This window comes from Cyrtonyx montezumae, unplaced genomic scaffold (assembly GCF_038088225.1).
Source record: "Cyrtonyx montezumae isolate F1298 unplaced genomic scaffold, pur_monq_1.0 scaffold_3, whole genome shotgun sequence".
Classification (NCBI taxonomy): domain Eukaryota; kingdom Metazoa; phylum Chordata; class Aves; order Galliformes; family Odontophoridae; genus Cyrtonyx; species Cyrtonyx montezumae.
In genome coordinates this window covers 87,889,162-87,911,995 of record NW_027072034.1, presented here as the reverse complement: position 1 = coordinate 87,911,995, position 22,834 = coordinate 87,889,162, and the positions used below count along the sequence as shown (strand labels likewise).

Here is a 22,834-nt window from a genome sequence, read left to right as displayed (position 1 = left end):
TAACCCTAAAAAGGAAAACTGGAAAAAGACACAAGGAGAGAGGTAGCGTGAAGTTTCCGCAAAACACGTGCCTTGAAGCATAGTGTTAACAAGAGGAGAAAGGGCTCAGAGTCCCCTTAACCCACAGTGAATTCATATTTGACTTCCAGGCAAGCAAGGAATTTAAGTCAAAAGCGACTGAAGTCCTGTCATGGTTTTATGATTTTTTGTTATTGGTATTCTACATCATAACATCATGTAGTACACAGGGAGTTGAAGAGTTAATATACCAGTTCTGTCAACAGTTCCAGGCATACCTGTCTCAAAAGAGAAGAACTACATAGTTTTTCCATTTTTCATTCAGAGGGAAAGACAAAACTGTTGGCAAGTCACAAGATCACTCTCTTCTTTCCCCTTCAGATCATCACAGCAGCATGTGAGCTCCCTAGCCATCTTGCCTTCAGCATTAGAGTAAGGCCTTCAGTTTTCAGACTCTCTCATTTTACCTGATTTATTAGCTTCAATTCTAATTATATATCAGAATGCAAAATAACGATATAATACAATCGTATTTACTAAATTAGTTTTCCTCCTCAGATCATCACCACTGTTTTGTTTTTTAGGCCCATCTCCCTACCCTTTTCCTTCTTCCCTTCCTGTTTCCTGGGGCACAGGTCTGTGGATCCCCTCACCCCATTAAGTCACAGAAATGGGTCAAACTGGCCCATAAGCCACAGACAAGTCCTTACAGAAAGACTACCCTATCCAATACTGGCTGTGTTCTGGAAGGCAGAAAAAAAATAATGTTGTATTAGCACATAATAAATAACAATTCATATACTCTAAAACTGATGTTAACTGGCCAACTAACTATATTTCAAAGGAAATTACATCTCCACCATTTACTTGCAGTTTTCTAGATTTTTTTTTTCTGATTTTATTTGTAGGACCTTGGAAACACCACAGTTTTAAAAACTGACCCTACTTCTCAGAGTCCAGTAATAAGTTGCACTTTGGATTCAAAGGCAACAGAGGGTATGGAAAAAACAATACCTTTCCTGAAGAGTGATGGAGAGTGACTTAGGAGACTCTACAGCAACAGTTACAGTAATACATTCATTCCTATCTGAAAACATCCACTGCTTAAAGAACTTTTCTATTGAGTGCATAGCTATATATATATGAGTTGCCAAATGAAATTTCAACATCATGTTTAAGTATGACATGTTTTTTACTTAAAGCATAGGGGATGGAAAAGGCCATCTTTAGCATACCAGAAAAATGCTTGAAAGCTCCAGTTAAATTATTCGTGATTTAAAACAACAAAAAAAAAGTAGTACAAACAACAAGTTCTCCTATTTTTTATAAGCAGGCTTAAGAAATCAGTAATTTTTGTTAACTGCTACAAAGAGTTCATTATAAATCAATCAGTGTAGCTCTCCTCAATCTTTATGGACTTCTGGACACATTCTTAAGTAATTAAAAAGAACTATGAAGTTATACTGTGTTAGTACAAAAGATTGTTGGTTTTCCCTTAAGTTTTTCCTAACAGAAAATAAACTCCAAGCAATTTGTGCATCATCTTCAGGAAATCCAACAACAATCAAAACCAATTATACCACTTCTGGCAATAAGGCTTTGCGTTTTTGTTTTACCTCTAAGATGATAAAATACCATAATAGTAGGATCTGCATTGCGGATATTTTCTTATTTCTAAGATTTCATTTCATATTCTCAATTAACATAACTTACTTTTTATTTTCTACCCACACTTGAATAAAGTTACAAAACCATCATGTACACTACATAATGCCTCACCTTGAATTACTTGAGACTGTAAGATGGCTAAAATGCATGAAGATTTTAACTGTTCACAAAGCTTTAGAAAATAAAACTATTATCTTTTACAGTTTACTGTTAAACATTGAGAAAAATCACCTTACAGCTGGCAACAAGCCTCTCCATTAATAAATGGTAGTATCAAAAGAAACTAAACCCAAAAACACTATGATGCTGTAAACTGCAGCTAAAACTGTTAGACAACTTTATTTTCTCTTACGGAAACTTCTCTTCCACCACTTAGTAATTAGAAAATTTAAGCATACAAACCAATCAAGAGACTTTTCTTTCCCCCTAATACCCACCTTTTTCTACACACCATAGTGAAGTTGTTGTTACTGAAAATTTTATAGGGAAAGGCTGCGCAAGAGTCACTCTCCAGCTCATCACAAAGAAATGCAAGCAGTATGCTTGAAGTCTTGTCAAAGTCTTCTAACACAAACCTTCCCTACAGGCTGACTGAACACAGTAGTAGATCTCCATATTCTTTCCACATGTCTATATGCAGCAGAATTGCCAGGTCACAGCTGTCTGAACTCTTCATTCTTGGCTCAAAGCTCGCTTTCTGAGGCATTTCTTGCAATAAGACTCTGACTTATCTAGGAGGCAAGCAGCAGGTGTAGCCACGTGGCAGCCAGCATCACTCTATGGACAGTTTTGCATTTGGAAGCGTTTCTTCGGAGTTGTTTGCCTTTGAAAGGGCCTGCTCAGGAGTGTTTACTAGTGGAAGACCTGGCCTGTGACTGGTATGGGAGACTGTGGGATGATACCACTCTATCTTGTGAAGGCAAGATACAATTTGGCATCTCCCTGCCCTCTTATCTGCTGCCAAGGCCTGGAAAATGGGAACAAAGGAGTTCCTGCTGGGGTCTACAAACCAGAAGCTGCCTCTACAAAGAGAGCTGACTCGAACAACTTCGGACTTACTTAAGTATTTATGTTTGTCATTGGGAAAAAGTTGTCATCAACCAAACAACACAACTTCCAACAACCCATCACTACTGAAGATCAACATCTGAACTACAGGCAGCACTGGAATCCCAGTGATGACTATTTCTCTCTTGCTTTCTACAATGACTCCTTGCTTTTATTTCCCATCTTTCTTCTATCACCCATCTTCCCTTCCCCATCTCCCTAAGCAGCTAAGATCTTTAATAAACTGATCAGTCTAACATCTGACCTGTTGTGTTTTAATCTTGCTATCAGGTACGCATATAACGAAATAACCTCCTCTCCCTCCTATTCTTTGAAAGAGCAGTCAGGCACTGAACAAACTGCCCCAGTGGTGTTTGAGTCACCATCCCTGGAGGCATTAAAGAAACATTCAGATGTTGTACAAAAAGATATGGTTTAGTGGGGAAATACTGGTGAGAGGTGGATGGTTGGACTGGAAGATCTTGGAGGTCTTCCAACCTGGGCGATTCTATGATGGTATAACTGTGATAGTGGACAAGGGAAGGGCCACTGATGTCATCTGTACTTCAGTAAGGCCTTTGACACAGCCTCCCTAATGGGAGCCTCCCAACTTTCTCTCTAGATCAATAGACTTGATTTGGATTTGATGGGTGGATGATTTAATGGATGAGAAGCTGGTTGCAAGATCATACCCAGAGTGTGGTGGTCAATGGACAAATGTCCTGATCGAAATCAGTGATAAGCAGTGTCCCTCAGAGTCAGTACTGGGACGAATGTGCTTTAATAACTTCATGAATGACACTGACAGTGGGAATGAGTATGCCTTTGGAAGACTGTAGATCACACCAATCTGTGTGTTGTAGTCAATAAGCCTGAGGGAAAGGATGCCGTCCAGAGAAACCTAGACAGGCTCAAGCAGAGGGCCCAGGCGAACCTCATGAGGTTCAACAAAGCCAAGTAAAAGGTGCTGCACCTGGGCCAGGGCAACCTCTACTGTCAATACAAGCTGAGGGATGAAAGAGTGCAGAGGGTTGTCATTGGTGGTGCAGAGTCCGGTTCGAGACCTGTAACCAGCGGTGTTCCCCAGGGATCCATGCTGGGTCCAGTCTTGTTCAACATCTTCATCAGTGACCTTGATGAGGGGATAGTGGCCACCGTCAGCAAGTTTGCTGATGATATGAAGTTGGGAGGATTGGCTGACATACCTGAAGGCTGTGCTGCCATTCAGTAAGACCTGGACAGGCTGGAGAGCTGGGCAGTCAGAAACCGGACAAGTTTAACAAAAGCAAGTGTGGAGTCTTGCATCTAGGGAGGAATAATTGCATGCAACAGTACAGGCTGGGGGATGACCTGCTGGAGAGGAGCTCTCCAGAGAGTGACCTGGGTATCCTGGTGGATGACAGGTTGACCATGAGCCAGCAGTGCCCTCATGGCCAAAAAGGCCAGTGGCATTCATCTGGAGTACTGTGTCCAGTTCTGGGCTCCCCAGTATAAAAAAGACAGGCATCTCTTGGAAAGAATCCAGCATGGGGCCACAAAGATGGTGAAGGGCCTGGTGGATCTTCCCTATGAAGAAAGGCTAAGTGAACTGGGTCTGCTTAGCCTTGAGAAAAGAAGACTGAGAGGGAACCTGATCCAGGTTTATAAATATCTGAGGTGTGGGGGGGCAAAGTGGCGAGGCCAGACTCTTTTCAGCAGTGTGTAGAGACAGGATAAGGGGAAATAGCCAGAAACTACAGCACAGGAGGTTCCACATGAATGTGCGCAAGAACTTCTTTACGGTGAAGGTGACGGAGCACTGGCACAGGCTGCCCAAGGGGGTTGTGGAGTCTCCTTCCCTGGAGATATTCAAGACCTGCCTGGACACCTACCTGTGTGACCTGGTGTAGGGAACCTGCTTTGGCAGGGGGGTTGGACTAGAGGTCCAACCCCTATGATTCTGTGATTCTGTGAAAGTGCTGAGCACAGCTGTGACACAAAGGTCTTGGGAGTACTGATGGATGGCAAGCAGGACATGAGCCGTCAATATGCCCTTGCAGCCCAGAAGGACAATCCTATCCTGGGCTGCATAAAAAAAAAATACGTCCAGAAGGTCAAAGGAGGTGATCCTGCCTCTCTGAGCTGGTGAGACCTCATCACGAGTACTGAGCCGGAAGCGAGTTCTCAGTACAGGAGAGACACAGGCCTGTTGGAGTGTATGGAGGAGTGCCACAAAATAATCCAAACCTCCCCAATGATGACAAGGTTGAGGGAACTGGGGCTGTTCAGCATAGAGAAGACAGGCCTCTGGGGATACCTGATAGTGGCCTTTCAGAAGAGGACAGACTCTCTATCATTTGTGGTCAAAGAACAAGGGGAAATTGTCTCAAACTACAAGAGGGGAGATTCAGACTTACTATTTATACCCAGTTTTTTTAAAGTAAGGGTAGTTGAAGCACTGGAACAGGTTGCCCAGAGGGAGTGGATGCCCCATCTCTGGGGACATTCAAGGTCAGGCTGGACAGGGATACAGATGTCCCTCTTCACTGCAGGGGCGCTGGACTAGATGACCTTTAAGGGTCATCCAACTCAAATGATTCTATGTTTACAAATGTATCTCATTTAGACAGACTTTTTGGTTAATGCTCAGGTTTGAAAGGGAATGGACAAACAAAATAATTTTCTCTTATTGAAGGATAACACTTGCACAATTGTAATAGTTTACAAAAAAGTTCTTGTTTCAAGAAGGCCACCTGCATTCAAATAAAAATACACAAGGACTAAGAGGAAATTTAGGATTTTGGTTTTGTCTGGAGTGGAGATTAACGATTATAATTATTAGCAAATAATTGTCCTTTTCGCCCCCAAAAAATAGATTTTACATGCATATATACAGAATAGTCAAGCCCAACATTCCTGACAACCTATACTAAGGTCTTCCAAATATGGAATGGTGCAAAGTGTTGCACTGCATCAGGGCAATTCTTGATACATGTTGTGTAAAGAATGGGAGAAGTCACTGACAGCAGCTCTGCTAAGCAGGACTTGGGGATCCTTGTGGATCAAGAACTGGAGACAAGCCAACAGTGTTCTCTTGCAGCTCTTCTGGAGCAACAGTATCTTGAGCTGCATCAAGGGCAACAGGACAAGGGAGAGGATTGTCCCCCTCCACACAGTCCTTGTGAGCCTCCACCTGCAGTACTGCATCCAGGCCTCAGACCCCCAGAACAAGAAAGATGCAGAGCAGATCAAGAGGAGAGCCATGAAGATTAGCAAAGGGCTAGACCACTTCTCCTATGAAGAAAGATTGAGAAACTGTGCTTGTTTAGCTTGAAGAAAAGAAGGCTCTGGGGACATCTCATTGTGGTCTTCCAGTATTTGAAGGGAGCTTATAAACAGGAAAGGAAACAATAAACAACATTTTACATGGTCCGATAGTGATGGGACAAACTTTAAACTAAAAAATGGAAAATTTAGGTTAGATGTTAGGCAGAAATTCTTTACTCAAAGGGTGGCAAGGCACTGGACTACGTTGCCCAAAGAAGTCGTTTATACCTGTCATGGTTTTATGATTTTCGGTATTGGTATTCCACATCAAGTAGTGCACTGAGAATTAAACAGTTAATGCTCCAGCTCCATGGATCATCGATAGTTCTGGATATACCTATCTCAGAAGAACTACGTTCCCCAGAGGACTTTGTTGCATTGTATTTTGACGTTTTTCCACTCAGAGGGAAAGATAAAAACCGTTTTTGTGTCATGAGACTCTTTCTTTCCTTTTGGATCAACCCAGCAGCTGGTGCTCACTAGCCATCTCACCTTCAGCATTTAGCATAAGGCCTTCAGTTTATCAGACACGCTCTCTTGCTTATTTCACTTATTAGCTTCAATTCCAATTACATCATATTATATTGTGTTATTTTTCTTTCCAATATCTTATTTAGTAAATTAGCTTTCCTCCTCAGATCGCTGCCGCTGTTTTGTTTCTAGGCCCATTTCCCCTTTCCCTTTTCCCTTTCCCCCTTTCCCTTTCCGGGGTGTGGGTCCTCTGCACCAACCATCATGGAACTGCACCGATCCAGCCCTTAAACTGTTTACAATACCCCATCCCTGGAGGCATTCAAGGCCAGTTTAGATGGGGCCCTGGGCAACCTGATCTAGTGTTCGGCAACTCTGCCTACGGCAGGAGGGTTGGAACTAAACCATTTTTTAATGTCCCTTCCAACTCAAGACATTTCTATGATATGATTCTGTGATAAGAGTCAAATTCTCTTCTCAATATTTTAAATGCTTACACTGATCTTAGTGTGAATTAATCTGAGCACCTCTACTTCATCCAATATTTTTAGCTTCAGACTTTCCAAAATGAAAAGGGAAGGCATAGCACTTATTGTAACAATGAAATAGCACTATCAACTTTATTCTAAAAGCACTAAGACATATCATATCTAGATGAAAGTCAATCAAACCTCAAAATGAACTTTAGCTACTTTAATTACAGCCATCGTGAACGAAAGGTAGCATTAGTGAAGGAGGAGTAAATTAACAGAAGACCATAGTATTAGGGCCTGTTTAGAAATGGCCTAACCTACAATCTCAGCTACCTATCAAATAAAATTATTTGTCTTAATATTTATTGCTGAATAGTAAGGGTATTTCATTTCAGGAAGAAAATATTCACCAACTGGTTCTCATATAGAGCTTTCTTAGACTCAGCAAAAGGCCTTAAATATCTGCTTAGAAACTGTGTACATTTATTTAGGTTTATGTATTCTAGTATTCTTACATTAACCACTGAGACTAAGAAAGTTATGGAAATAGTTTAATAAACTGGGGTTATGGGAAGAAGCAGCTTTGAGATGAACTTGCACTACCGTTAGGCTATTTCCGTGAAGCATGCATGAAAGTAAGCAAAACAAGTTGCCTAGCAGAAAGAAATGGTACTATCACAATTGTTAACAGAAATGCAGCATCTTTTCCTGTAGCTTCAATTCCATCAAAATTTAAAATCTAGTATCTTTGCCAGAAAATTTATGGGCATGCACTCATTAGTCTTTTGTTCACTTATTTCAGAATTTATATACAGACTTTGCTTTAGATTTCTTCTTTATGCTGACTTCAGTATTTCACAAAGTATTTGGTTGACCCAAGAGATCACAGGACGCCATCAAATTCTATTGCCTTCTTTCACTCCCCAACTAAAAATTACTAAGTCTATTTCATTAACAAATACTGTTTTTGCTCTACATATGCTTTATCACAACAGCTACACATTTATTTGTTTCACTCCTTACTGGCTTTTGCATGACCTATCCAAACATCAGAGGCATAATTTTTTTTCTGTGCATTTTCACAGTCACTTCACTAATCACATTAACTGTCAAAATCTATTTTCCCTGCATCTTTACATTGAATTTCCAGTAATTTGGGGTTTCGGCTATACAAATACCACAGGCATAATCTCTTTCCAAAATCTCTCTTCCAAACTTAACTAACATGCTTTTCCTATAATGTCAGTTTCCTTCAGTTGTTCCTCTTCCCTACTCAGCGGCCTACGAGCTTGCTACCGTTTTCAGATTCCAAAAGCTCAATTACAAACAAAAGCACAGGGTAACACATCAAGAAATGTTCACGCAAACACGTTGCCTCAACCAAAGCCGCGCCCGCCCGCCAGAAGCTGGAACTGGGTAGGGAAACGCGTCCGTGCACTGGACCGCTACCTATCGCATGGGGCAGACCCTAATGAGTTGCAGGGTCAGCCTGGGACGGGTCTCGTCACAGACCGCTTCGCGCCCGCCTTACCTTGTTGGATCCCACTCACCTGCCCCCACCGAGCGCACATCGGCTCCCCGCACCCTCCATCCTCAGCCCCACGTTACTATAGGGCCTCAGCCGACGCACCCCGCCTCGGCCTCACCGCTACCCTTGGCAACGGAACTCGTTACTGAAGTCTCGCGCCATTGGCCGAAGGTACAACACACTGCCCTACGACTTGCCGCAGCACCACCCGAGCTGGCAAGAAATCGAGCTGCACATGCGCAGAAGCGGTAGCCAGATCGCAGCCGAGCCCAGCCCCTCCACCCCCACCGCTTGCTCTTACCGCGCTCCGCCCCCGTGCAGGGAAGCTCAGTTAAAAAATCGCACCACTCCCCCACTCGAAAATAAGATGCGTCCTACGCGTTGCGGGAACTTCTCCTTATAGCACGCCCTAGAACAACGTATGGCTTAAGCTACTGACCCTTTTTATTCTTGAAAATAGCATTCGGTATTTAAGCATATCCTTCCACATACAATTACTGCTTCGCCAAACCAAGTCATCTTGTTTTCTACAGTTCCAGGTCTGCCTTCACTAGTAGGTCAGCAGTACTCAGCTTCCCTCTGTCTCTCAGGTACTTAAGGAGATGAGGACGATGCCTCCAGGTAATCTTTATTCCATATTCATGCTCAGGAGTATCCATAACCAGTGTTGATGGCAGTTGCCCCCTCCCACAGTGGTTGACGCTGGACACCAACTCAGCATGACTACTGATTTGTGGCAGTGCTGCTGCATTTCCAGTTCCTTACAGAAGGCAATTGTGTACTCCCCATATCTAATGGACTGAAGGCTTCTGTCTCTACAGGCTGAGAAACAGGTAATAATGATGTTTCACTACAGTTCTCAGAATCACTCGCCTGGATGTTGACTTTTCCTGCTGTTCCTTTCTTGTGCTGGCTGTGAGAATGCTGTGTGTTCTTTCCTGCATGACTCAGCGTATCTGTGGAGTGGACTGCATATACTTCTGAATTCTCAAAATTTAAAGGAAGAAATTTGCAGGCCAGAGCTCTTTGACAAGCTCGTTCTGCATGAAGCAAGCCATAGTTGGCATTCTTATTCTGGAGCTTGTGAGAACGATGTTGCTTCTTCTGACACTCTCTCAAAACCAATGACTCAGTTGTTTCAAATTGTGGGCACACCTGGAGGGCAAGAAATAATAAAGAAAAAAAATATATTTTTCTCCAGACAGAGAAACCCATCCCATCTTTCTTCAGTGTGTTGAAGAAATGGGTAAGCTGGCCTGCAGCAAAGCAAACTAGTTGTTAGCCAAACTGGTAAGCAGGAAACACCTCCAAACTTCACAGTTATGTTCAGTCACCCTGAGAAATGAGTGGGGTGCAAGTGAACTATCCCTTCTAACTTAAAAAAAAAAAAAAAAAAAAAAAAAAAGCACACAAGACTTTAAAGTTACAGTTGCCTATCAGGCATTAATACCTTCAACACCTGCTGACTAAGGATCTAGCTATGATTTTTTTTATTTCTAGCATAACAGAATAAATTAACTATACTACAGCCTGAGTATTCTTGTGCAGCTAGAGGTACAAGTGGGAGCAGTACAAAACTATTTAAAAGAAACAAGTGTTTCATCACCTAAGATAATATTCATCTGGAACTTTGGATACTTACTCAAGACTTGCAAATCCTTCTTTTACAGTAGTCTTTTATCTTCCTGGGTCTCAGAAGTAAGGTTCTGTTTCTTGCAATTTGTTTTTAGCTAGAGTATCCCAACATGCCTATGGTTATGACAACCACAAATCCCTTTTAGCCTTTTCAAGTTTCTATGCAGTCTCTCAAAAACTAAGTGCAAGCTAATTATGTGTAGTGACTGCCTACTGTACATCTGAACTGCTTGAACCAAACCCTAAAAACTATAAAAGGAGCTCACAAGAGATAAACTATTCAAAACACACAGAATGGAAAAGAAGGCAATTTAAAATAAGTTCTGAAGGAAAGGCTTCTATTCCCTGAATTTAGTAATGTCAAATAGAAACAAAATATGTTTTTAAGCAGGTAAATTTTAGATTTCAACAATTTTGAGCAACAAAAGATTTCTTTAAAAGAACATTTATTACATGCAGGATCTTCAGTTGCCAAAAAAGCAAACTTTTTCCTCACCAGAATTAGTTTTTCAGAAGACAAACAGAAACAGTAGTTAGTATACAGTACAGTTTTATGCCTTCAAATACCCAGGATTTTATTTTTTAATGTTTGAATGTGGAGAAATTCATACACATTTATGCTTTAGGCATCTATAATTAATTCAGGTCCATGCTATTCATTTTCATTATCGAGGACATACAGTTTTCTGTTGAGATATGGGAGAAACTTAAAAACCTGTTTCAGTGAAGAGAAGAAAAAAAAAGAGAGAAATTGGTAACTTATACCAACCCAGGCAGCAGAGGTGTTCTGGTCTGCAGGCTTTATAGAAACACATCTTGGGTTTTCAGCTAAATACAGTGGAGTTTCACAGCAATGGATGGGTCCCTCCCATGGCCTCTCAAGGAACACCAGCTCTGCCCTTCTGACTTTGCGTGTACACTTCCTTTTTGGAGGCATCAGACAATATGATAAAAACACTTAGAAACCTCATGATACTTGCTAGAACCAATTGGAGGAGGCAGAAAGTATTCTGATAAGATGCTCAAGCACCCTCCCCTGTAGAAGATAAACAAATGGAAATGCACTTGAGGACGATTGTTTGAAAACCTCAGATAAAGTTTTTAAACAAAACACTAATACAATAACATTGCATACACATCTCCATGTAGACTGTTACCTACCAGTTTTTACATCTTTTATCTAATTCCAGGCAGATTTAGCATATACATAGTAGAACAGGGAATTAAGTGCTCTAATGATTCACGAAACAAATACACTGCAGTAAACAGCCATACAAACAAAACAAAAGCATCTAAGCTGCAAAAAGCGTTCTGAAATGGTGTTTTGAACAAGACTTAATGTTGCAGAAGAGATTATTTCCTTATGAAAATACATAAACCAGAGAATTTTAAATACACAAACCAGAGAAACTCTCATAGGAATTTTTTTCAAAAAAATGTTTTAAAAGTAATTTAAAAGTCATCCCTATTTGATAAGACTTAAGTAACGTACAAAAATATAGAACCAACTATATTCAATACTGATTTGGTCACTGAAATTTTTGGGAAATTCAAAGTACTGGAGAGAAGAAAAAAAGCAAAACAAGAAAAAAAAGCTTGCAATGGGTTTCAGTTGACAGAGTCTGCCTATGGCAGAACCAACTTTCTAGAAAATTTAAAGAAGTTTATTCAAATTGACAATTTCTAATCTAGCCACAGCTGAAGAATTACTTATGAACTTGATTTTTTTTTCCCTCAAATTAACCTATGAAAATGCTCATAAGGCAACAGTGTATCTCAAGCCACAATATCCAGAAGTCTTTCTGGTGTCACGTCGGGAAATTTTAATTTTTAAATGCAAAAAACACTATATTTCCTTCCTGTATTATATCTTGTACAGTTACTTTTCCCTAGAGAATAAGATTTAATTGAACTTAGGTTTGTTTTTCCATTTAGAAGGAGGTTGGCACAGGTAAGAAATTTTAAATAAAATATTTTGCAAGAGGTACACTTTCTTATTAAAGATACAACACTACATAACATCGTAGCTTACTACGCTCACTTAACTCTTCAACACTCTTAACTGCTTACTACAAGTTATCAGAACAATTGAACGGCCCCCTTAGGATATGCTATGAGCTTTGGTAGGGAGGTACAGACTTAACATTCACCGACCAGTGAGGTCGAGCTGCTCTTTGCTGGAAACCTTTTAGGGAAGGCAACCGAAGCCGCTCTTTCCTCCCGGTAGCACGCACAAACGCACGCACTAAGAGCCAAACCTGGCAGTAGGGTGAGAATCTTACAGGCTCGGGTCAGATAACTTCTCTCGAAACAGATGACACAGCAGCATCAAGCCTCCTACCTCCTCATCCAGCCCATGCAAGCCGAACCCTTCAGAGGTGGCCAGGCCCAGCCCTCTCCTACTTAGCAACCACACATTGGTCTGCCTCGCCTCGCCCCTCCTACTGCTGTGTTTCACTGGTCCGGGCCGACACGTGATACCAACGAACCTCCGGGCGCCAAATTCAAACAGGGAAACGATCGCTGTCGTAGAGAGGGCGCGGAAGACCGGAAGTATTGAGACTATTTCTTACGCGTCTTCTGCTCGGCTGGGGAGGGGGTGAGTTGTAACTGAAGCTTAGCGCTCATTCCTTATTGCGCTATGGTTTCCTGTTGCTGGAACTTTCCCTGCAGGGAGCTGGGTGGCTCGGTGAGGTCTGCTCTGAGAACGCGGAGATAATACGCCTCGATGGAGGGACCCTGGGAGAGCGGGCGGGATTCTGTGGTGAGAGCGTCGGGGTTGGCGCACCCCGCAGTCTGGGAGGTGGGGGTTGCGGCTTGGAGCGGGCGATGTGGGCTTGAGGGGGTGCTTGCTTAGCCTTTCAGTGTCCTGGTTTTTGCTTTGTTCTCCTAGTTCTATAGTGTTGTGTATGCCTCGTGTAACTCCCTGCTGCTGAAAGCAGCTTTTGGCCTGTTTAGGTAATTACTTGTTCCAGTAGGGAATGTGGTTTCCTGGAAGCTGGCTAATGGTTATGCCTCTGTTGTCTTATGCAGACTTTATAAGTGAGCAGAGCACCTTGTAAAAGGTTCTGTGTCCCCCTGCATGCCCCAGCCTGCATGTATGTTTCAGTTTCTGGCCTTCAGCTGCTGTTGCAGCCTCTGACCCTGTAAACTGCTCATAGAGCAGTTCATTGATGTTTTCCACTTTGCAGCTTTCCAGGTGATTCTTACTATGAGCTTTGTTTTTGTAAAGCTGGTCAAATCTACCAATGCAAAATGCCTTTTTTGTTGTTTGTTTTTGTTCTGCCCATCTTCCCTAATTTTAAGTAATAAGTGTAACTTATGTTTTGTTTTATTTTGTTTTTCTCCTGTGGCTTACTGCAAGAGACAGTCCCTACACCTAATTCTTGAATGGCATTATAAGCATTGTTGTCAAAAGATGTACTCAGCTTATTACCCTGAAAGAAATGTCTGTATTTGACCTCCACTCCTTTCCCCTATATAATCTAAGTTATTTCTTATAAAAAAAAAAAAAGAAATTTAAATTGTTTACTGTTCTATGATGAATCTATCTAGTGCTATGCAAATATACAGAAGGAATGACTAAAACTCTTACTTTACATTGATTTTGAAGTGCCTAACTCCTGCTTTATTGTATGCTTTTAGCATTCAGGGCAGTTTTTGCTTCCCACATCTTATACCCGCACTTAAATTCGTTGTTTTTTTTTTCAGGTTGTGTAATCTTTTGCTTACATCAGTAAATTATAAGGAGCAGGACTGCTATTTCTGTATTTTAGTTTCTCATCCCTCCAGCTTACTGGCTGGTGCTGGTGAAGTCACTTTACAGCGAAGTCTTAGCATTCCTCATGGTAAAGCAGATACCACGGAATCACAGAATTGTAGAATCTGGAGGGAGCATCTAGAGATCACTGAGTCTAGTTCCCCTGCTAAAGCAGGTTCCCTATAGTGGCTCACACAGGAAAACATCCAAGTGGGTTTTGCATATCTCCAGAAGAGACTTCACAACCTCTTTGACCAGCCTGTTCCAATGCTCCATCACTCTCACAGTATAGAAGTTCTTTCTTGTGTTAGCCTGGAACTTACTATGTTTGAGTTTCTGCCTGTTCCCTCTTGTTCTATTGCTGCATACCACTGAAAAGAGTCTGCCCACTTTGACTTGACTCCTGTATTTCAGGTGTTTATAAACAGTGGTTTAGAATGAGGAAACTGTATTTCTCTAGGTCTGAGAAATTAGAGGTGGTAGATGAAAACAGAGGTAAGGAATAATACTGAAGAAGAGCAAAATGTTATCACAGATTCATGTAATTGCAGGGGTTAGAAGCAACCTCTGTAGATCAAGTCCAACCTCCCTGCTAAAGCATGTTCTTTACACAGGTAGACATCCAGAGGGGTCTTGAATATCTTCAGGACACTCCACAACACCTCTGGGAAGCCTCTTCCAGTGCTACATCACTCTGACAGTGAACAAGTTCTATTAGTATACTGCTTCCTGTGTTCCAGTTTCTGCTCATTGCCCCTTGTTCTATTGTTGCTCAATGCCAAGAAGTCTCTCCCATCAACTTGACTCCTTCACTTTAGATATTTAGAAACAGTTAAGAGATACCCTCAGCCTTCTCCACACTGAAGACTCCCAGGTCCCTCTCAGCCTTTAGAGACACATGGTTTCCTTGTTATTAGATATATTCTGGCTCTCAACTTTTGATTCAAATTACTTACTCTGCAAATATCTCCTATACTGCTTTCACAAGCTGTTGATAAAAGAGGGAAAGTATATTTTTCCCATAGCCTGGTCAATCTTGTTATAAACTTTCATTTTTGTTTTTCCTTCCATGTTTTTTAGCAGTATGGCAATTGCTGAGAACGTGTGCTGTGGAAGACCTGAGGTGTATTTGTTGACCTCTTTTATTTGTTCCTACTTTCTGTGCTCTTATGTTGTATCTTTTGTTTTGCAGGACTTGTTCATCTCATTTTCAATGGAGAGCAACTGTACAGATCAATAATGAGGACCAGCCCTTGCAGGCCCTTAATTCTCAAAAGAAGGAAACTGACCGTTCTACAAACGGAGGTATCCAGTACTTCAGGAAGAGATGAGAACAGTGGTCACAATGAAAAGATACCTAAGCAGGAGCACAGCCAGGAGGAACGAAATGACGCCCAAGGCAGAGACAAAATAGACTGTGGTCTGCAGAAATTCCCAGTGGGAATAAAGATAATCAACCATCCTACCATGCCCAACACACAAGTGGTGGCCATCCCTGCAAATGCAAATATCCAGAGCATCATAGAGGCCTTGACAGCAAAGGGAAAAGAATGTGGCAACAATGGGCCCAATAAGTTCATTCTCATTAGCAGTGGGGGAAATTCTTGTTCAACGGGTTTGGTACTATCACAGCACCTTCCCTCAGAGGAGGAGGCTAGTGCAGTGGCTAGGACTGCAAATAGTCAAGTAAGAGAGAAGAATGTTACACAGACACCTGATCTTGCGGGAGGATCAATGCTCTGGCATTCAGGAATTGATTCTGCATTGGCACAGAAACAGGAGAACAGTATGTAACCCTTTTCTTGTTCTGAAAGATAAAGATATGCAAAGTGGGACAATAAGTGTAGTACTTGTATCTCAATATTCGGTAATGAAGGCTATTCAATTAATTAAAAAGTAGCTGTGCATATGTAATGGAATCTGAAGGATCTTAGTGGATATACTTTGAAAGAAACAGTCCTGGTATTTGAAAAAAGCAAATTACTGCATTGGATAAAGAGAAGTGGGGTTAATTTGAGGGAATTCTAGTCTAGAAGTACAAAATACAAAGAGAAGGAATCATTGATTGAATGGATATCAGCATGAAGTGCCTTAGTGAGTGACAAAAGGGAGCCTAGACCTTTGAAAGAGTAATGATTCAGACTCTTTAATAACCAAGTGGTAACTGTTTCCTTCTTGTCTGTCTCTTGAAGCTGATGGGCAAATGTTAAAAGTGGAATTAAATTTACTTTGACTTGTTTCTCAGATCAGTTTTTTATTTGGAATTTAAAACAGCTATGTAGATTTGGGCTGTGGCAAATCTTATCTCACAGGATAGTGCTGTCTGAGAGGAACTCATAGATAGCTTCAGTAGCAGTATTACTAAAAACAGCCCCACCATAAACAATACAGCAATAGTTTTCTACTATTGCTGTTAAAAAAATGATGGGGATTTTTTTTATTAATACTTGGGTTGTCTGCTAGGTCTTTCTGTTGGAGTTTATGTCACTTTGCTTGACTTTTGTTTACTTGATTAATCCTTTTGCTAAAAGTGCTTGAATTCTCAAAGTGCTGGAGTCAACACTGTCCTTTTTCAGTTGAGAAAAATTGTTTGGTTTGCATGTTGTGATTTCTTTGTTGGTTTTCGGTTTTGTTTTTAACATTACAGCTTTTTTCAAGAATTGGGTAGATATCTGTACAATCAGGAATTCAAGATATATACACAAGAAGCCTTAGCTTTGCAATACCATCTTATCCCTATCCCGATACAGGGATACCCCTTCATAAAGTATGTGTTTGTACTTTCCTTTTGTCACCTGACATGAAGGAAGAGGGCTTCTTGTGAATAAGCAGAGCTTTGGGCTTGTTATCCTAACAGGCAGTGGTGAGACAATGAGCTCTGTGCTGGATAATAGCCTCACTAATATCCAGTGGCTGGGGAAGATGAAAACTGATGGACTAACTCCCTTTTCTGTGAAGCAAGGCATGGAGAAAGAGAACCAGATACCTCTGCGGGAAAGAATCAAGGTAAGTAGGAGAGGGCAACAGTGTATGCTAAAACTTTTGATGAGGACGCAATCTATATGGATAGAAAGACTTGCGAGAAGTAGATGTGACAATCTCTAAGTAATGAGAATGCCCTTTATTGATTCAAATAGCAGTACGTGGAATATCCAGCCCTTGTCAACTATTCAAACACTCATACTGTTCCTTTTATCTCAGACTGAAGAAGATTCTGCTGCTGTTGCTCTTCCCTCCTCTTCTTCCTCGTGGCAGGATTCAGTATCAGAACGACCTCCATACTCCTACATGGCCATGATCCAGTTTGCCATCAACAGCACTGAGAGGAAGCGTATGACTCTGAAAGACATCTATACCTGGATTGAAGATCATTTCCCATATTTTAAGCACGTGGCTAAGCCAGGTTGGAAGGTAACAAGCAGGCCCTCAAGTTCCAGTGAACCACGGGGTGATACTATCATAAGCCCTCCAGTTGAAAATGAAAAGTTGTTTCCTTACCTGCAAAGCAGGACTGAAAATCATTTAACAACCCCCCCCCAACACAAATATCCTCATTCCAAATATTCCATAATTCATTTTATTCTTTTTCTCATTCCACTTAGGTAAGATGGTAGGATGTTTGGTCACTGAAGTGAGTAAATAGAATAAGAAACTTAACGGTAGAGTTGGTCAGCTTTCCAGTGAAAAGGAAGATCCACTTTGTCTGGGTTTTGAAATGGAATCTCTATGTCAGGACAGTCAAGTTTGAGATAGGCCTTACTGTGCGTATAACAAAAACACTGTTTTTCAACTTCTTCCTTGTTCCTTTCTCCACAGAACTCTATTCGGCATAACCTGTCCCTTCATGATATGTTTGTCCGTGAGACATCTGCTAATGGTAAAATCTCATTCTGGACTATTCACCCTGATGCCAACCGTTGCCTAACATTGGACCAAGTGTTTAAGGTGAATGTTTCATGAAATGAAAAAGGGGCAGTCTATCTAGTCTCTAAATGCCACACTAGACAGATACATTTTAATTAGAAAAGAAAAAGCTGCTTTGGCATCAGCCTCTTTGTAGAAGCTAAATTTAGTTGCTTCTTCTGACAAATAGATTATCTCTGTATATGGAGGAAAAAAGAAAAGGGTGCTGTGCTTCAGCTGCTGGAGCTTCTTTGGGATACGTTCATTCTTCAGGTATCATGCCAAACGTATTAGCTTGTTCAACCTGTTTCCGTAGGACTGTTGCAAACTTGTAATGAAAAGCTTTCCCCTGAATTAGACAAGCATTTTCTTTGTTGTTCGACTAGACACTCGCAGGATGGACTTGTTCTATCCCATCTAGAAATTTTAGGAAAATTTTCAGATATTTTAAGATGTGTTTAGTCTCTTCTATGTTTTGTGCAGCGGGAGGGCAGATGCGTTCTCTTGTTTGCTCAGATTATACAAGATTAAATTGTCCCTTTTATTGTTGGTAACTTCCTCTTATTTTTCTCCTTCTGACTGCCTTGCTGCCGCTAGCCGCTGGACTTGGGGTCAACATCGCCTGAGCACTCTGAATCAGTAAGACTCTGGCCTGGGCCTTGGGCTTCCAATCTCCTCTTGCTAGTCATTGAAGGAAAGGATAAGAAATTTGGGGCGGGAGACAGAATCACTGCTGCACATGATGATACAGCCGTGTGCACACTCCATTTTTGGGGAAAGGAGTCAAGCTAATTACCTTCAAATGACATGCTCTTTCTACAGCTGGCAAGAGCTGTACAGTTTTAAGCAACTAGAGGTCTACTGCTAAAATAGGCTGCGGTGGGCACTGAGCTTTCTGAAACTTCAGAGAACTAAGACGGAGGGTTCAGTTACAGTCTTAATCTCTGTAGAAGCAGTCCCAACTTGTTCTGGGTCCCGGATCCAGGGAGAATGGGATCTCTCTGTGCTTCTTTTTACTTTCTGGAAACCAGTTGCGCTGTGACTCTTAGAAGGACAAACCTGTTGGCTGTCTGTAGAACTCAGCCATTTTTACAGTGATGGATTTTCAATGAATTAATCAGACACTACTGGTCACCACTACAGCCTTGGCCCTCATTCCTTCTGCTTAGACCATTGGCTCCTGCGGTGCCTCTGCTGTTCAGCTTGAATTTCAGGTCTATGGTTTGTATAGAGATCAAATACACAAATAACAGTATGCTATTCACATTTCTGCACTGAGAACACCAAAACAAGGTCAGCTCAACAGCAGAGTCTGTGGTTGGAGCAGCTCTGTTGTGCCACTTCTGTTTCTGTGTGAATTTTTAGTAGCTAGTCTTGAGATGGCATGGCTGTAAAACAGCAAGTATAACAGAGGTAACACCCAGCACTCATGCTGGCACTAACAGCTGCGTTTTCTGTGTTAGCTCAGTACAGGCTTCTGATTTGCAGTTCTGAATGAGGCAGCAGAACAGAGACTAATTCCTCTATTTAAATCTTCTCTCTCCTCTTTTTTATTTCATAATGTTTACAGCAGCAAAAGCAACATGTTCCAGATCCCCAGAAGAACACGGGAAGCAACAGTAGCAGCAAAACTGAACCCCAGAATGCACGTGAGTGTCTACTTCAAGCTAGACCAAAAAGAATAATTCCCATAAACTCAAGGGCTCTCCCAGATTTCCATAGGAATAAAAATGGTAATTATCATCCAGATTTGCCTGCTTAAAGGTTTCCTACAGCTGCTCCCATCCCTCAGCTCTGGAGCTGAAAGTAGTGCTGAAAGTTGTCTCTGAGTGGGGATGCAGTAGAAAGATGGAGGGAACTGGGTACTGAAACTAAGTAACAACAGAGCTTGCCTCAGTTTGTGGTCTAGGATCTATATGAAAGGCTGTATTCCGCTCTTCATCAGGCCTTCTGACTTGGGATCTGTATCCTCAAAACTAGCAAATGGAAGTAACTGATCAGATGGTTATCTGGGAGTATTTAGAAGCACTTCCTGTTAGGTGTCTGGTTTTCCACATGTAGTAAAAGAAGGGTAGGAGGCTAGCAAATCTATTCTTTTCCCTTCTAGGACGAAAGATGAAGCCTTTGCTTCCTCGCATCAACTCCTACCTTGTTCCGATCCAGTTTCCCATGAGTCAGCCTCTTGTCTTGCAGCCTTCTTTGAAGGTTCCTCTATCTACGGCACAGGGAGCATCCCACAACAGCTCAGAGACCTTCCGGAGCAATAAACGTGTGCGCATTGCTCCAAAGGTTGTTTGTTGTCTTCTTTGTTTTTGTTTTTTTCCTTTCTTTGTGGGGAACTGGTGGAATGGGGGTTTGTTTGGTGTGTTTTCTCCATAGCTGTTTTCTTCCATGGACTGTGTTTTTCACGTGGCTCCTTTATATATCTTTACTTGGTCCTCCAAGCCTGTAAGTTTCTGGGTAGGTGACAGTTCTTGCTTTTCCTTTTCTGTGTCTAGTGTGACTATACCTGCTAGTTGACTTGCTGTAAGTGTGTTATTTTATTTCACTAGAGGAAAGGGTGCACTGGATTGAGAAGTCAAGACCATGTTTCTTTACTGCTCAGATGGGAAGAGAGAGGACAAAGGGAAATGGGTTTGTTCTGCCCTGAAAATCTCATATACTCTTCTTCTAGTGCTAAAGAGGAAGCTGTATTATAGGGCATTGCTTCTGAAAGAGCGTTTATTTGCAAGGATGACGTCTTCCTAGAGGAAGACATCATTTCCCAAAAATGCTTTTTGCTCATTCTGCAGACTTGCTAGTTAATTCTGAGCTGAAGAAAAGTCATTATCGAACAGATCTTTCTCTTTCAGTCAGTGACTGTCTCAGATACTTAGGCACTGTTAGGCTTCATCTTGTTCCATTCTTTCTAACATCGATCCTGTTTTCCTTTGTGCATCTGTTAATTTATATTCTCTCCTGCTATGATTTCTTTTCCCCCACGCGTTTATTAATGTTATCAAAAGAGATTTTATTCGTTTCTTTCTCCTTGATTTCTATGAAAGATGTCCTCATTTTTTTTGTTGTTTCATACCTATATAGTGTAAGGAGGATCAAACAAGAAAATGTTCAGCTCTTCTCCTGCTTGTCCTCAGAGTTGCCCATAGCACACGTACTCTGAAGGGCATAACTTCTAGACAATTAGCTAAAAACGGTATCCATTTCAAAGGGAGATCGATGTCTAACTGTGGTTATTGCTGCTTCTTTCCAAAGATCCTCCACTTACTTGGCCTGCTATCCTTAGCTAGTAGCCTTTGTTTTCTATCTTTAACTGCCATTTGGGTTTTGAGTAGTTAAGATTCTTGTTTACTGACTGCACGTCACTTGTTTTTTTTGTAGATGTCACTCTCTGTTGAAGCATCATCCTCTTTGCCCATGGCTGCGGTCAAGGAGGAGAGTCAGTGTGATGAAGGATTTTCTTCCCCAACGCTTTCTCTAAAGGAGAGCAACTGTCGTCCTGGCGAGGAGTCATCTTCTTTCCCTGAGACTCTCTGTATTAAGGAAGGGGAAGGTCCACAGCTGGGGGACTGGCTGTCCCCTTTTGCCTCAACCGTAACTGTAAAGGAAGAGCCAGACTTGTTCGTCCCAGTCTCAGCCGTGACGGAGAAGAAACATTTCACCATACTGAAGTCACCATCTAAGGGTCCTTCTGACACATTAGTTATAAAGAGACGCGAGAGGCAGGAAATGAGCAGATCCAGAAGGAAACAACGCCTAGCACTGCCTTGCTCAGAAGAGCCTGTCCTTATCTTCCCAGAGAGCAATGACTTTGATCCTTTGCAGTTAGGGGCAGACCTTCCCTTACTGCAGGAAAGCCAGCCTCTAGAGAATGTATCACAGCTGAGATGCCTGCAGGAGAAAGAGGGGCCCTTTAAAACACCAGTCGAAGAGATGCTCACTAAACTGCCTGTTTCTTCCACTCCATGCAAAGTCCCAGCAGCTACTACCCCTCCACCAGGGGGCCTTGATCCCTGGAAGTCTGCATCATCAGCCAAGAGAGGTAAAGAGCTGGATTTCAGTCCAGTGAGAACCGTCCCGCTGCCATTCACACCCTTCCCGGAGAACCAGGACTTGCTGGGTTTTAACAGCACACCCCTTAAAAATCCTCTCCCCGAGTCCCCTTGGGAACTGCTTAATACAGAATCCAATGACACAGTGCACAGTCCCCTCACGAGCTCTCCATCTTTTATTCACGAATCTACTAAGCCTTTTGAACTGCCAGCCTCCGGTTTTACTGAAAACCGATCGCTCATGGAGGGCTTTATCTTGGACACCATGAATGACAGTTTGAGCAAAATCCTTTTAGATATCAGCTTTCCTGGTCTTGAGGATGAAAACTTAGGAACAGACATTAGTTGGTCTCAGCTTATACCTGAACTGAAGTAAACTGTCCAGAAGACTGAATTGGCTTTTTTGGATTTTACAGGAAGCACTGTCCTCTTCTGAGATCTGTTCACGTAGTCAAAGCAGACAGTCTTTTTTAGACAGTTCCTTCATTCATGGGAATAGAGGGCATTACTGACTCCTGCTAAGCTGGGAAACAGGTCCATTGGCTCTGAGTTGCCTTTTTGAACGGCAGTGGACTATTTATGTGCGCCAAGATAGAACCTCTCTATTCTGGTGCTAGAGTGGAGAGTCCCTGGAGAGGGGTTATCAGGAAAACATCTAGATAGGCCCTGAACAGTGCTGGCTAATCCAGGTATTAGAGGAAACGGGTACACTTTTCACACTTCCTCCTTGCTCTGTCCTTGCTTTCTTTTACTTTGTTCTCATCTTATTTAGCATCTTCTGTGTAGATTTAATGGCTTTAAGCCCTGTAAACTCCTTGAATTGTAACTTTATTCTTGTAGGGTCATTAGGGAAATATTTGAGCTGGAAAAGGATTTAGCTTAGTCTTGTCCATATGCTCTGCCTGCCTCCAGATGAGAGCCCCAAATACCATTTTCTTTTAATTCAGAAACACATCGGCATTGAGTGTTGCCAGGT

At 41.8% G+C, this 22,834-nt stretch overlaps 3 protein-coding genes across 5 annotated transcripts in view; 1 reads left to right on the top strand and 2 right to left on the bottom strand.

Moving 5' to 3' along the window:
• Nucleotides 1-8,650, bottom strand: part of TULP3 (TUB like protein 3) — a 30,755-nt gene extending 22,105 nt beyond the window's left edge. Inside the window, exon 1 of the mRNA XM_065742343.1 lies at nucleotides 8,534-8,650. Within this exon, the coding sequence (XP_065598415.1) occupies nucleotides 8,534-8,574 (41 nt within the window). The 5' untranslated portion in view covers nucleotides 8,575-8,650. The remainder of the gene's footprint in view (nucleotides 1-8,533) is intronic.
• A 236-nt stretch (nucleotides 8,651-8,886) lies between these two features.
• Nucleotides 8,887-11,124, bottom strand: RHNO1 (RAD9-HUS1-RAD1 interacting nuclear orphan 1). The gene is given in 3 exon segments (XM_065742377.1): nucleotides 8,887-9,239; nucleotides 9,241-9,666; nucleotides 10,916-11,124. Coding segments are annotated over 3 exon segments (795 nt in total). The 5' UTR covers nucleotides 11,084-11,124; the 3' UTR covers nucleotides 8,887-9,038.
• A 3,979-nt stretch (nucleotides 11,125-15,103) lies between these two features.
• Nucleotides 15,104-22,569, top strand: LOC136052307 (forkhead box protein M1-like). Of its 3 annotated transcripts, none has more exons than XM_065742313.1 (8): nucleotides 15,104-15,692; nucleotides 16,764-16,912; nucleotides 17,162-17,317; nucleotides 17,723-17,851; nucleotides 18,407-18,448; nucleotides 19,383-19,458; nucleotides 19,917-20,098; nucleotides 21,188-22,569. In XM_065742313.1, the coding sequence occupies exons 1-8, from the start codon at nucleotides 15,146-15,148 to the stop codon at nucleotides 22,232-22,234; spliced, it is 2,328 nt and encodes a 775-aa protein (XP_065598385.1). In that variant the 5' UTR covers nucleotides 15,104-15,145; the 3' UTR covers nucleotides 22,235-22,569. The 3 variants fall into 3 exon arrangements, with proteins under 3 accessions (XP_065598385.1, XP_065598384.1, XP_065598386.1); XM_065742312.1 differs by having other exon boundaries at nucleotides 19,380-19,458; XM_065742314.1 differs by having other exon boundaries at nucleotides 17,108-17,317; nucleotides 19,380-19,458.
• Nucleotides 22,570-22,834: the final 265 nt, after the last annotated feature.

Coding starts and splice junctions, on each gene's coding strand:
- LOC136052307 (XM_065742314.1), top strand. CDS start 15,146: ATGAGGACCAGCCCTTGCAGGCCCTTAATTCTCAAAAGAAGGAAACTG. Junction 17,318..17,722: donor TGGCTAAGCCAGGTTGGAAG/GTAACAAGCAGG, acceptor CTTTCTCCACAG/AACTCTATTCGGCATAACCT. Junction 18,449..19,379: donor CGCCTGAGCACTCTGAATCA/GTAAGACTCTGG, acceptor TAATGTTTACAG/CAGCAAAAGCAACATGTTCC.